Raw genomic sequence first — 14,586 nt, forward strand, 5'->3', positions numbered from 1 at the left:
AAAAATCATGGTTTAGTCAAATGCCTGAAGGAATAATGTCTTGAAGTATGAGGGCTGTCGCTTTGAAAGTTGTTTGCATTCTATATAGGTATAATATTAGGCCTTCGGTATCTTTGAAGAACTAATGATTTGATCAAGGAATGCTTTTAAAACCACTTTTACACAGCTGGTACTGTTGTTGTTCCCTGCCTAAAAAACCAAACAGTTATAGAATTTAAACTATATATCAATATAAAAGCACTGTTAAAAACATACAGGTAGTTACAATAAAAATAGCATGCCAATGGGCCCTTTTATTAAAAAGCAGTCAGTTCCCAAAACCCTGTTGGAACAAGAAGGCCTTCTTCTGCCAGCAGGAGGACAACAAGGAGGAGGTCAGTCTTTTTAGGGAGGGAGCTGGGAGCAGCCAGCAAGAAGGCCCTCTCTCATATCCCCACCAAGCATGTTTGTGAGGCTGGCAGGACCTAGCGAAGGGCCTCCCCTGAAAATCACTGAACACAGGCAGGTGTATATGGGGGGATACGGTCTTTCAGTAAGCTTAGGCCTAAACCATATAGGGAATTAAAGGCCATAACCAGCGCTTTGAAATGTGCCCGGAAATGGACTGGTAACCAGTGGAGCTCTTCTATCAAGGGAAACGTATGCTCCTATAACCAGCCCCGGTCAACAATCTGGTTGCAGCTATTTGAGCCAGCTGAAGCTTGCAAGCACTTTTCCAAGGCAGCCCCTTGTAGAGTGTGTTACACGCGTCACACATAAAATTCCCCATATGGTGAACGACCTGTTGGACCACACAATCAGGCAGGGGCCCTGTTGATGGTGGTGACACTGCAGATTGCCTGGTTGGTGCTGGCAGGGTCCTCTTGGTGGTAGTTGCTTGTTGGTGAAATGCTCTCCCTAATGAGGATGCGATAGTCTCCCTCATTATTAACTTCTGGGGGGGGGCGGGAATATAAACATTCCTCTTTAACAAGGTATTTGATGGCTGTAAGACCTATCCCTGGCCACCCTGATTTTTTTTAGTTTTGAGAGTAGGAGATGGCTTTTAGATGTTTTAATTGTGTTGTTTTAATATTGGCATGTTTGCAACTAATGTACGCACAATTTGCATTCTTGTTTTCCAGGAAGAAGAAGCGTTAAGGAGGGAGATGGCTTATTTCACAGATAGTAAACTGGTTGGAAGGCAGCTGAAAGACACATTTGCCGATTCTCTCAGATACGTAAACAAGCTTTTAAACAGCAAATTCGGATTCACATCTCGCAAAGTCCCTGCTCATATGCCTCACATGATTGACAGAAAAGTCATGCAAGAATTGCAGGATCTGTAAGTCTGACATAGAGGAAAACAGTAACCCTTTCATTTGAAATATAGATATCCCAAGTTGGATCTGCCTAAATAGGTTTTCTTACCAAGTGAAATAAGGGAGAAATACGAGCTACTTCTTCTCACAAGCAGTAAGTGAAGAGGCTGACCTGTTTCTGGGCTGCAGCACTTGAGATTGTAGGTCAGGGCTCCCACAGTGAAACACTCCTCCATGCTAGCAACACACACACACACACACAATCACTGGACACTGAGATCTTAGATTCAGGTTTTACGCCCAGCCTTCTTCCTATCTTACCATCTTCTATAGAGAAAATATTGAAGTGGGGAGAGGTTATATTGTGCAGATTTCCATCTCATGAGCTCCGTATCCTCTGTCTCCAGTAGTGCAGCCCTGAAATAGGTGCACCTCATCTGCCATTGTTTTGAGAGATATCCCATTGTCCTTTTGCCTCATCATTGCATGCAGACACACACACACACACACACACACACACACACACACACACACACACACACACATCCTTTCTTGCCTTTGTCGGTTTATCTTCCATGTTGAAAGGATCAGGTTTGCTTCTGAAGCAATCTTTGTCACTAGAAGCCTGTTTGCAGCTCCAACTTACTTGCCTATTACGGTCTTCCTTAGACAGGGGTAGGATGGCTACAGCTACGATAACTTCCAAGTTGGACTTACGATGTGTTTTGCATGCAGCTGCCCTTGAAAACAGTCCAGAGGTTGCAACTGGTGGAAAATGCAGCGGCCAGGGTGTTAGGGCTGCCGCTGGTTGTCCACTTGCAACACCTCTTCTGAAACAATTCTACAGGTTGGCAGTTGTCTTCCAGGTCCAATTGAAGCTGCTTATGATGGCATTTAAAGCTCTAAATGACATTGACCTATCCTTCAGACTATCCTCCCATACTAACTGGGTAATGCCCAGATCCCCAGATCTGCTGGTAGTCCTAGTCCCTAATGAATGTTTTTAGGAGGCTTATGGGGTGAGGAACTTTGGGAGGGCTTTCTGTGGCTGACTTATATGGACAGGTTATTCAAGTTTTCTGTAAAGCCGATTCAGTTGATTTTCAATGTTTCTGGACAGGTTTCCTGAGGAATTTGACAAGACCTCCTTCCACAAAGTACGGCACTCCGAAGATATGCAGTTTGCCTTTTCATATTTCTACTATCTCATGAGTGCACTTCAGCCACTGAACATTTCCCAGGTTTTTGATGAAGTTGATACGGATCGGTCTGGGATTTTATCTGACCGGGAGATTCGTACATTGGCCACAAGAATTCATGAACTTCCTCTAAGCTTGCAGGTAAATTTTTTTTGGGGGGGGGGGAAATACCCCACTGAAATTCTGTATGGAGGAGGGAAAGTTAATGAAAAGTAGACATTACAGATGTTGTTTGTTCAGTGGCATCTTAACACTTCTGTGTTAGTATCTGGTTGAATACTATGTATTCAGATTTTGTCAAAAAGCAATTGATTAAATTAAGGAAATGCATTAGAATATAAAGGGAAAGTGTAGTGTTCTTATTACTGGGACATGACTACAGGAACATTTTGATGCATTGGTGAAGATAGGGAATCTCACCAAACTTGGAAGCAAACTTCCTGTCTTGCTCCTGTTCTGATGAATTACACTTAAATCTTTTAGAAAATACAGGTCGCAGCGGCAACAAATGGTTGCATGGCAGAATATTTCTAGTCGGCGTACCAACCAGCTGTGCCCTTTTCCAGGATCATAAAAATTGTGAATTTGTATGCCACTTTTCTGTCGTATACCATGGTCAAAGCTGCTTATAACATCCAAAATCTTTAGAATTGCAGAGTTGGCAGGGACCTGAGGGCCATCTAGTTCAACCCCCTGCAATACAGGCATCTCAACTAAAGCATCCATGACAGATGGCCATCCAACCTCTGCTTAAAAACCTGCAAGGAAGGAGAGTCCACCACCTTCTAAGGGAGACCGTTACACTGTTGGAACAGCTCTGAACCATCAGAAAGTCTTTCCTGATGTTTGAAAGGAGTTGGAACCTCCTTTCTTGTATCTTTGAATCCACTGGTTTGGGTCCTAGCCACTGGAGCAGGAGAAAACAAGCTGGCTCCATCTTCATTATAATCTCTTCTCCCTGCCCTCCCTCTGGTGAAATAAGAACATAAGAGATCAGCCCAAAGGCCTATCTAGTTCAGTTCTGCACAGACGTGCTTATGGTAAGCCCACAAACAGGGCTTACCTGCTCTCACCTGCTCTTTAGCAGCTGGTATTTTACTTCAGTTTTGACAGACATACAGAAACACCTAACAGTGGAGAACCTGTGACTCTCCAGATATTGTTGGACTCCAATTCCCATAAGCATCAGCCAGCAGTGGCCAATAGGGATGATGGGAATTGTAGTTCAGCCTTGGCTGACGAGCCAGAGGTTCCCTACGCCTGACCTATAGAATGAATTGTGTGTGTTTATTTAAAGGCTCCTTGGTAAGTGCAGCATGACGTGATAGAGGTAAAACTGCTTTCTGTTTAAAATGTGATAAATTATAAATGATTATTTATCCATGGTCAATCTTGAAAGTCATGCTGAATTATCCTCAAGCAAGCCACTGTACACACTGGTGGCATCTCTTACAAAGATACCTGTTGAGCTGAGTCATGCAGAACAGGGAATTGCATGCTTAATAGAGCTAACAGGAAAGGGGAGGGAGGTTCCACCTGTAGTAGGAAAAAGTGCTCGAGGCAAGGCCAACAAAGTGCAATTAAATTTTAATAGGTAGTTTCTCAACGTGTTTTGGCTGACTTCAGCGGCTAGGCAGACACAAATTACATCATTTTCTAATATGCTTTATGCTGTGTCTTCAGGTATGATTGTGATCCCTTTGGGGCACTTATAGGCTTGTGTCTCTGCGCAAAGGGAACAATCCTTCTGAGCAGTGGTGCACTGTCTATGCAAGGATGTATCCCCATAATGCTCTCCTGTTTTGCCTTCTCTTCCCCTTCCCCAAGGCATTCTGGGGGATTTGTAAGCATAGCTCCATCTTCATTATAATCTCTTCTCCCTGCCCTCCCTCTGGTGAAATAAGAACATAAGAGATCAGCCCAAAGGCCTATCTAGTTCAGTTCTGCACAGAGGTGCTTATGGTAAGCCCACAAACAGGGCTTACCTGCTCTCACCTGCTCTTTAGCAGCTGGTATTCACTGGTGTTGTGCCTCTAATCCTCATCATCATCATGACAAGTAACTATAGATAGCTGTATCCTCCATGAACTTGTCTAATCCTCTTTCAAAACCACCTAGATTTCGGGGAGAAAGTTTGTACCCTTAGCCTTCTCCCGGCTATCTCATTCCTGTGCGAGTGACTTTTAAAATCATTGTTTGAGGGAATGTATGAGCTCCCACCTGCAGTCTGAAGTAGAGCCCAGGCACAGTTCTCACTGATGTAGTGAAATAGACTTTCATAAGCATGGTTGTGTAATTTTTAAAACAGTAAAGCTCATGAATGCGGGGAAAGAAAATGCATAACCTTTCTCTTTTCTTTTTTTTCCTTGCTAGGATTTGACAGGTCTGGAGCAAATGCTGATAAATTGTTCTAAATCGCTTCCATTCAATATCACTCGGATTCACAACATACCACCAACTCAGGAGGCATATTATGACCCCAATTTGGTAAGGAACTGTTGCAAACCTATTTTCATCTCCCTCTCCAATTGGTGCAGACTGGCATTTCAAAAAACAACTTTCAAAGTGTGTGGTATAATTTCAGATGGTCAAAAACCAACGTTTAAATCCCTGCATTCAGTAATCTGAGATGTCTTGCTCCCCGTTAATTTCTTTTGTGAGCAAATCTCCCTACTTCAGACATGCGCACAGCTTGAGCTTGACCATTGCTTTTATTTGCGATTTAAGAGCAAAGCTCCCTCCCTCCTCAATAGAGTGCCAAGAGCTGCTGCTGAATGTCCTCTAAATTTCAAAAACACTTAGTCCTATAACACAGAACTGCTGTAATTCAAGGACAAAAGAAACACCAAACCATCTGGAGAAATGATCTGGCAGCCAAGTACTGTACCTAAAGGAGCACCTCTCCCAGTATAAATCATCATAGGTCCTACGATCAGAAGGGAAGGCCTTGTCAGTGGTGTTGCCTCTGGTTGCTGCCCAGTTAGCCTTGATCCATGAGAGGGCCTTCTCAGTGGTGGTTCCCCATTTATAGAACGCCCTTCCTCGTGGTGTGCATCCCCCTCCCTCATTATTGACTTTCAGGAGAAATTTTAAAAGATTCCTGTTTACCCAAAAATTTGATGGCTGATGGAATCTGGCCATGGCAACTGTGAAATTAATTACTGTGAGGATATATTTTTACATGTTTTTAGTTGTTCTAAACGCTTATGGTTTTGAATTCATAGAATCATAGAATCTTGGAGTTGGAAGGGACCCTGAGGATCATCTAGTCCAACCCCCTGCAGCGCAGGAATTTCAACTAAAGGATCCATGACAGATGGTTATCCAACCTCTGTTTAACAGCCTCTAAGGAAGGAGAGTCCACCATCTCTCGTGAGAGTCTGTTCCACTGCTGAACAGCTCTTGCTGTCAGAAAGTTTTTCCAAATGTTTAGTTGGAATCTCCTTTCTTGCAACTTGATGCCATTGGTTTGAGTCCTACCCTCCAGAGCAGGAGAAAACAAGCATGCTCCCTCCTCCATGTGACAGCCCTTAAGATATTTGAAGATGGCTATCATATCTCCTCTCAGTAATTCCCCCCACTCCATTTAGCATTGGATCCTTTAGGTGGCTAGCAGTACAATCCTATGCATGTCTACTCAAAAATAAGTCCCATATTGTTCAGGCAGTAGCAGATGGTATTATGTTGGGACCGTACTACTCACCTGACCTCTGGCCATCCAACAGGAAGGGTAAGGCAGCAGTGAGGTTGGTGCGATGCAAATATGCCAGCAGAATTGGCTCCCCCAATGCATTTGCACCATGCCAACCTTTCTGCTGTCTCTTCCTCCTCTCAGTCACTATATGCAGCAGTGACCAGCCAGAGAGACGTCAGGTGAGTGGTGCATCCCCAGAACACCATCTGCTACAGCCCCTGTATAGGACTGCAGCCTAATTTGCCCAGAATTTTCCATCATGGTTATTGTTTTTGTTGCTTTTCCTGCATACCAGTTTACAAAACACAGGAGTTCACAGTATAAAATTTGACATGAGAGATGCAACAGAGGAAGGGGTGGGAATGGAGGGACAAACTAAGCATGAAGTTTATTTTAACTACATAACAGCTTGGTTATGATAAAGTAAGAATCCTTCTTATTAAATAAGCTCAATTCTGTATGTTTTTTTCTGTATCCTCCCTTTTTTGTGTCTTAATGCCCTTGATAAACACTTCTAACAATCTGCCATTTTATTTCCTTAAATAAATATCTACTAAATATAGCATCATAATTAATATCTTTTGTTTCTAACATCATGACTGAAGTTATTTTTGAAATGTTTCAGTTGTTGGATTTCCAAGAACAAGGCTAAACCTTTAAAAGGCTTCCCTTGAGAATAGGAGAGTTGTTTCTCAGAATTGTTTGTGAGTGGATTAGGAATCATAAGACTAATGTATACCAGCTGTTCAGATCTCACTTGGAGTAGTTTCCTGGTTGACATTGATTGGCTTGCACCGTAGCATTTTTCTGCCTCCCTGCAAAATACTGGATTAAATGTCTTGTTACATATGAAATACAAAAAGTTATTTGTTTTCCATATCATCAGTATTAATCCGAAGAAGTTTTGCTGATCAGCAGCAAAAAAATACATTTTTTTTTAAAAGGAAAGCAAACAACTAGGTGGGAGTTCACTACATCATGATTCCATTTAAAATACAGAAAAGCAATATGCATAAATAACCCACCAATTAATTGATTGTTTGCCCCATTTTCAGCCCCCAGTGACAAAAAATCTGCTAACCAACTGCAAGCTTGTGACTGACAGAATTCATAAAGCATATAAGGACAAAAACAAATACAGGTATCTAGTATTATTTTACTTCAGTTTTGACAGACATACAGAAACACCTAACAGTGGAGAACCTGTGACTCTCCAGATATTGTTGGACTCCAACTCCCGTAAGCATCAGCCAGCAGTGGCCAATAGGGATGATGGGGATTGTAGTTCAGCCTTGGCTGGAGAGCCAGAGGTTCCCTACGCCTGACCTATAGAATGAATTGTGTGTGTTTATTTAAAGGCTCCTTGGTAAGTGCAGCATGACGTGATAGAGGTAAAACTGCTTTCTGTTTAAAATGTGATGAATTATAAATGATTATTTATCCATGGTCAATCTTGAAAGTCATGCTGAATTATCCTCTTACAAAGATACCTGGTGGGCTGAGTCATGCAGTAAGCCCAAGAGAACAGGGAATTGCATGCTTAATAGAGCTAACAGGAAAGGGGAGGGAGGTTCCACCTGTAGTAGGAAAAAGTGCTCGAGGCAAGGCCAATAAAGTGCAATTAAATTTTAATAGGTAGTTTCTCAACGTGTTTTGGCTGACTTCAGCGGCTAGGCAGACACAAATTACATCATTTTCTAATATGCTTTATGCTGTGTCTTCAGGTATGATTGTGATCCCTTTGGGGCACTTTTAGGCATGTGTCCCTGCGCAAAGGGAACAATCCTTCTGAGCAGTGGTACACTGTCTATGCAAGGATGTATCCTCATAATGCTCTCCTGTTTTGCCTTCTCTTCCCCTTCCCCACATGTGCAGTGCTCCAAGGCATTCTGGGGGATTTGTAAGCATAGCTGCCAAGTACCCCGTATTTCCCCAGGAAACCCCTGTTTTTCCTTACCGTTTCCCAGAGGTCTCCCATTTCAGCTCCTCTCCCGTTAATCTCCCTTATTTTGGTTCCTGTCGGCGGCCATTTTTTGGGTGCCGCTTTGCCCATCTATGGGCACCAGAAAATGGCCGGCACCGGAAGTCGCGTCTACGAATGTCTGGAAGTGCGTAGACAACTTCTAGGCAACTTCTATGGGCACCGAAAATGGCTGGCACCAATACCGGAAGTTGCGTCTGCGCACTTCTGGACATGCGTAGACGCGACTTCCGGCGCCAGCGCCGGCCATTTTCTGGTGCCCATAGATGGGGAAAGTGACACCGGAAGTTGCGTCTATGCAGCTTCTGGTGTCGCGCGGCTGCCAATCCCTGATTTCTCCGCGAGAGACTTGGCAGGTATGTTTGTAAGTCTGTGCTCTGCCTCCTTGGTCTGGGGCTGGGTGGGGACACAGACCTTCCCATCTTGTAATGCCCTCCATGCCAGCATGGATCCCAGATGGACACTGGGGGTGGTGTATAGAAAGGACTACTCACATTAGAAAGCATCATCCCCAAACCATAAATGAGAATTAATCGTGGTTTAAAAATAATAATGCAGAACATACGTTTTTACAGAAGTGCTATAGTCAGTCTCTGACATACAAGTTTTCTTGTATGAATAAATATAGAAAAATGATTAAGACCAGTATGGGCACATAGCTACTCAGTTATTAAAAATACATAAAATCATTTTAACGCAAGTGACCCCATTGCTGTAAACCCTTCGTTTGATATACTGTTATGTTTTCTTATATAACACCAAGGTTTGAAATCATGGGAGAGGAGGAAGTTGCCTTCAAAATGATCCGCACCAATGTTTCTCACGTAGTCGGACAGCTTGATGACATACGAAAAAATCCCAGGTATGCAGTTCTCATTCAGATTTGAGGGGAAATGTTTACTAATTGTGGTTTGCTTGAACAAAGCAAACAGCAGCCAGTGGTTTGGACATAATGCTAAAGCTAGAGACCATGGTTTGTTTCTCCCAACAAGAGTGGGAAGAAGCAAAATAGGCATGATCGAGTCTGTTTTGGCAAACTATTAACTACTTTTAATGTGGTGCCTAAGAATCCCTAGAAACCCAATACAATGAAACAATTTTCTTATAATTTAGGCCCTCAAACACCTTGAATTGATCTTGCAACTGTGAACTATATAGAAGGATTGCTTTTGTAGGAATTATATATTCCTACACAAAAAACTGCTGCTATTTTATGATCCATTATTATGTACAATAAATACTCTGAAACCTTCTTATTTTGTATACAAGAGAGAGCCAGGCTACTGAAGGTTTTTAGAAAATGAATTGAGATAGGGGAGTGTGTCGTTTGCAGATACAGTAGCAGCTTACTGCTTGTCCCAACCAATAAGAACGTTCGTTTTCTTGATACATTTTTTCTTCTCCCAGAAAATTTGTTTGCCTCAACGACAACATTGATCACAATCATAAGGATGCTCAGACAGTAAAGGCAGTCCTTAGGGATTTCTATGAATCAATGTTTCCCATACCATCCCAATTTGAGCTTCCCAGAGAGTATCGGAATCGTTTTCTTCACACCCAGGAGCTTCAGGAATGGTAAATGTTTCAGAACCCTTGAAATGAGCATACTAGGGACGCGATCTTCAGGATACTGTTCTGCTGGTTCGAAATGTGGCCACCAGATTCCTGATTGGTGTTTGGAAATCTGCTTTAACAACACCTACATTATATCAGTGTGTTTATGGCTCCCAGTGTGTTTCTGGTCCCAATTTAAAGTGCTGGTCTAAACCTTAAAGGCCCTTAAATGTTTAGGCCCGAGCTATCAAATGGACCTCCTGCACTTGTATTATCCTGCCCATACACTGATATCTCAGTTGGAGGCTACCTCCTAGGTTTATGAAATAGAGAACCATAAGAGAGAGAGAGAAAGAGAGGTGGCCTTTTCTGTGGTGGCTCCACACTTTAGGAACTCTCTCACAGTAGAGTTAAGGCAAGCAGCTACATTTCAGGTTTTCCATCAGACCTTACACTCTTTTGTTTTGATTTATCTTCCCTGAGTAATATTTTGTTCTGCTCACCAGAGGAAGCTGGATTTTTATTATGCTACTGGAGTTCTGAATTTGATTTTTAACTTTGTGAGCCTGATTTATTCATGGTTTTGGCAATACTGATTTTTATTCTTGTAGTTTTTGTTGCTTCTAACCTGCTTTGAATGGGCTTTGCCTAGAAAAGTGGCATATCAATATTTTAAAATAAGTGTTTTGTGTCTAGCAATATATGGACATTTAATACAATTTTGTTCTTTTAAAAATGCTACGTTTAGGAGGGCCTACAGAGACAAGCTGAAGTTCTGGACGCATTGTGTGTTAGTGACATTGATTGTGTTCACTGTCACCTCATTTTTTGCTGAGCAGGTAAAAGATATAATTTTATGCAAATATTAAACTTTCTTAGGATATCACTCTTGCTAAACCTTATCACGAAAAGTCCCAGTAAAGGGTTTTGTAAAATATATTAGGCCAGGGTTACTGTTTTAGCCCAGGCATCCCCAAACTGCGGCCCTCCAGATGTTTTGGCCTACAACTCCCATGATCCCTAGCTAACAGGACCAGTGGTCGGGGAAGATGAATTGTAGTCCAAGACATCTGGAGGGCTGAAGTTTGGGGATGCCTGTTTTAGCCTGTTTGCACCAGCTGCTGGATGTCACATAAAATTAGTTCAGCAAAGGTTGTGGAGAAGCAGTGGTGGAAAACATAGCAGTGGAGAGAGCAGAGAGTTGACTGGATGGCTTAAAATGCTCCCTCCAACTCTGATTCAGTGAGAGACACTGAGACTACATTCATAAGAACAAAAGCATTCAGTAGATGTTAGTCCGGATGGCATTCCTTACATCTGTATAGCTGGAGTCACAGTTTCTGTTGCTTCAGTTCAATTAAGATCAGCTCTTCTTTGCTAAGGAACAATGCGCATAAACAGGTGTGGGAGTTAATCTGGCTAAAAAGCTGGGTCCAGGAATAAAGATACACATCACATTCTCAATAATACCAAATATCTATTATGGAGGGAGAGTGTATGAGGAGGACTGAATCTAGTCTTCTGCTCCTCAAATCTTCCCCTTCTCTAGAGAAGTGCTATTGCCAGCAAATTGGTGTGAGGTACACATAAACTCCTGGATCAAGTGAGGAAATGTATACAGGAGCCACTCCTGAACATGCATGTTACTGAGGCATTTATGTGTAAACATACAGGTGAAACTTGGAAAATTAGAATATTGTCAGAAAGTGCATTTATTTCAGTAATGCATTTTTTTTTAATTTTTACAAATGCTTTCTTTTGGAAATTCCACAGTAATAAAACAGATAGTTACAATAATACAAAAATAAACAAAAAATAAACATCGCTATTACATTTCATTAATTACATTCCATTTATAATTGACCCACCTAACGGCAAATAATTACAATTACAACAAATAAAGGCTTGACATATCTTGCTTTGCCTTTTCACCTTTTACGTTGCATTACTGAAATAAATTCACTTTTCGACGATATTCTAATTTTCCAAGTTTCACCTGTATGCTCCCGTTTGCCCCCACAAGATGCATTATGTTGTTAAGTCTGTTCCGATCTCCAGAGGTGAACTAGTCCGCCATGGAAATAGTTTTGCCGGGCAGAGGCGGGCTGGGAAGGGGGGGATGGAAAAGAGCAATGTGATTCTTTTGATTTTGCCAAGTATTCATTTACACACACCAAAAAAATGTTCTTTAATTTTTCAGTTAATAGCCTTCAAACGAAAATTCTTTCCAAGGAGAAGGATTCAAAAAGAAGTTTGCCACGAAAGAATGAAGGTCTAGAAGACTTCTGTTTGTAAATCAGTCTACCTCAACATGTGATGAGCATGTACAATGTTTCGTCTCAGAAGTGTCTTGATAGTTGTGTGCCGGGCATGAACAGAAGTGTCACCATCCATTACAGCTTTTGTGGCTCTGTGTATGACACCTATACTACTGAACAGCCAGAGAATTGGGCCCCTAGGAGGATCGGTGAGGTTCTGGATCCAGGAGACCCAAAGCCACCAGTGCCCAACCCTATTTTGTGACTTTAGCACTTACTACTGCCATTGTGGGGAACCTGCTGTGGTAGTAGCTTTCCACATACTTGGCTGAAGCTGGGACCAGTGCAGGCTTGGCAGAGAGGCAAATATTCACCATCCTAACCATTGCCAGCTATCAGCTCAAGAGGGGATGTTTTAGGAATGTGCTCTTACAGACAGTGTGAGGAAGGGTTGTGTTGCCAGCTCTCAGACGGTTGTAATTCACAAACATAATTTCCGGAGTGCATTATCCTTTTTTATAAAAAGGGTTACTGAAAGAAACATAGCTGCATTTGTTGCAGTAGCCTTTGCCAACTAAATAATAATTTTGGGAATTGTCCCTGAGCTTGCATCCTAAGGCATTTGATGTGCCATTCAGTTAACCTTTCCCTCGATGTTTTGAGCACAGCTGTAAACTTGCCTCTTGAGTACATGGAGGGCAGGATGTGAACTGACTCCCACAACACTCCATTCTAACTGCCACCTACACCATTTCTCAGGCCTTGTTACGTTATAGATTCGCCATGGTAGCCAGTCCATTGACCATAGGGCTAACCATGTTTATTGTTCCTCAGGCTCCTGGCCAATAGGCTACTTTGAAAGAGCAGGACGAGAGCTCCACGTGGAAAGCATAAGAGAGACTGAGCTTCTGGGGGGTTTCTAGGAAAGTCCAGGTATCCCTGTTAACACAAATCCCTGATTGGAATAGCAGCAGCTTGATGTGGGGGATAGTCCTAATGTAGATATTTTGAGCAGCTGTGCATCCAGCTCTTCATGTGCAAAGGAACAGGATAGTAGCCTTCGTGTCTGCCCCCCCCCATTAAGGTACCCTCTTCATTTTGTAAAGTGTCTCTAGTTAAAATATAAGGAGGATTCATCTATAGAATGAAGGATTAGAATGGTGAAGTCCTATTTGCTATATTGTTCTGCTGCTAGACTATGAAAAAATGGTATTTAAATACATCTTCTTTGTATAATGCCTTTATTGATCAAAATGTAAACTGCAGCTCAATCTACTCCATTCAGTTTCTAGGAAACACTAGTAAGAATTGTACGCCTAATTAAAAAAAATTAGGGCTATAAACAAAAGGGACATGGTTGCATTATGCGTACAAGCAGTGTATTTAGCAGCAAAAGTGCCTCTCCATATAAGTTTTCAATGCTTTGTATTGTTTTAACGGTATAAGTAAGACCATGACACTCAGCCATTTTTTCATATCAAGCATTCACTTTCAAAAATTCGGATGTAGTCTAGTGATCTGCCCTATTATGTCAAAACAAATCTCAGACCAGGAAAAGAAAAGGGATTTTTGTCCCAAACAGATCGTTTTAAAAGAAATGTCTTCAATCATGATATTAACAACTTTTCAGGACTATAATCACCTCGGTAATTATTTTATCATGAAGACGGAATTTTCAATGTACATGTGCTGTAAAATATATGCTTTCTTTTAACAGATGTTTTTGATTTAAAAATGTGTGTGACAAGAAAAATGATCAAGTATTTAATGCTCTGAAAAGTGGTTAAGTATTTTTAAATCAAAAAGGCACCTTATTCTTTATCAAGTGCATCCACCTAATTTTAAAATAAATAAATCTAGTTCAACTTCTTTAAAATGCCACTTGTCTTGCCTGTCTTAAAAAGCAAAGCTTCATTTCACAATAAACTTTAAAGCAGCAATTGCATTGTGGCTCTACTCATGACACTGAACTATGTTGTATGTATCCACTGGATTTCTACTGTGGACAACATTGTCCACCCGCACCCTGGTTTGTGTCTACTATAGTGTGTAGTGACCTCCAAATTAGGAAGGCCGTGATTAATGCTAACTAGTTTGTATCCAAACCGAAATCAAACTTGTCTTTGGTAAATACAGTTACTCTGTCAAGCAGCTCATTGGTCCAATATTTAGAGTTGGCAAGTAAGAAATTCTAGATTGCGTACAAGTTCAACTATACATAGAGAGCTAAACTAAATGTTAAACACAGATGCACACCTGACTGCTTTAAAAGAAGAAGAAAAGGTTTGAGGACAGCATCAGCGGGGGACCAGGAATGGGAAAGTAGCAAGGCTAGAAGAGAGTACAGCTATGGAAGGTACAATTTCATTATATAAACTGGAGCAATCTTCCAATGAATTTATGGTAGTCTGTCCCATTTTCTGCCCATTTTCTCCCACTTTTCACCTTGTGTTGGCTCAAGCAGTTGTACTTGCAGTTAGAGTCCCTTTCACACCTTTCCTGCATTGACCATTTGGAAGGGGCACAGGATTCTACCCACAGATCCTGACTTGCGCATTCAGCAGATGACATGAAAGGGTATTTATGCTCAGAATGCACA

At 41.7% G+C, this 14,586-nt stretch overlaps 1 protein-coding gene across 1 annotated transcript in view; it reads left to right on the forward strand.

Moving 5' to 3' along the window:
- Positions 1 to 13,863, forward strand: part of GNPTAB (N-acetylglucosamine-1-phosphate transferase subunits alpha and beta) — a 51,948-nt gene extending 38,085 nt beyond the window's left edge. Inside the window, exons 14-21 of the mRNA XM_035126756.3 lie at positions 1,125 to 1,324; positions 2,422 to 2,641; positions 4,874 to 4,987; positions 7,250 to 7,335; positions 8,939 to 9,037; positions 9,583 to 9,750; positions 10,478 to 10,568; positions 11,930 to 13,863. Coding sequence (XP_034982647.2) covers positions 1,125 to 1,324; positions 2,422 to 2,641; positions 4,874 to 4,987; positions 7,250 to 7,335; positions 8,939 to 9,037; positions 9,583 to 9,750; positions 10,478 to 10,568; positions 11,930 to 12,007 — 1,056 coding nt within the window. The 3' untranslated portion in view covers positions 12,008 to 13,863. The remainder of the gene's footprint in view (positions 1 to 1,124; positions 1,325 to 2,421; positions 2,642 to 4,873; positions 4,988 to 7,249; positions 7,336 to 8,938; positions 9,038 to 9,582; positions 9,751 to 10,477; positions 10,569 to 11,929) is intronic.
- The last annotated feature ends 723 nt before the right edge of the window (positions 13,864 to 14,586 follow it).

This window comes from Zootoca vivipara, chromosome 9, assembly GCF_965207765.1.
Source record: "Zootoca vivipara chromosome 9, rZooViv2.hap1.1, whole genome shotgun sequence".
Taxonomy (NCBI): domain Eukaryota; kingdom Metazoa; phylum Chordata; class Lepidosauria; order Squamata; family Lacertidae; genus Zootoca; species Zootoca vivipara.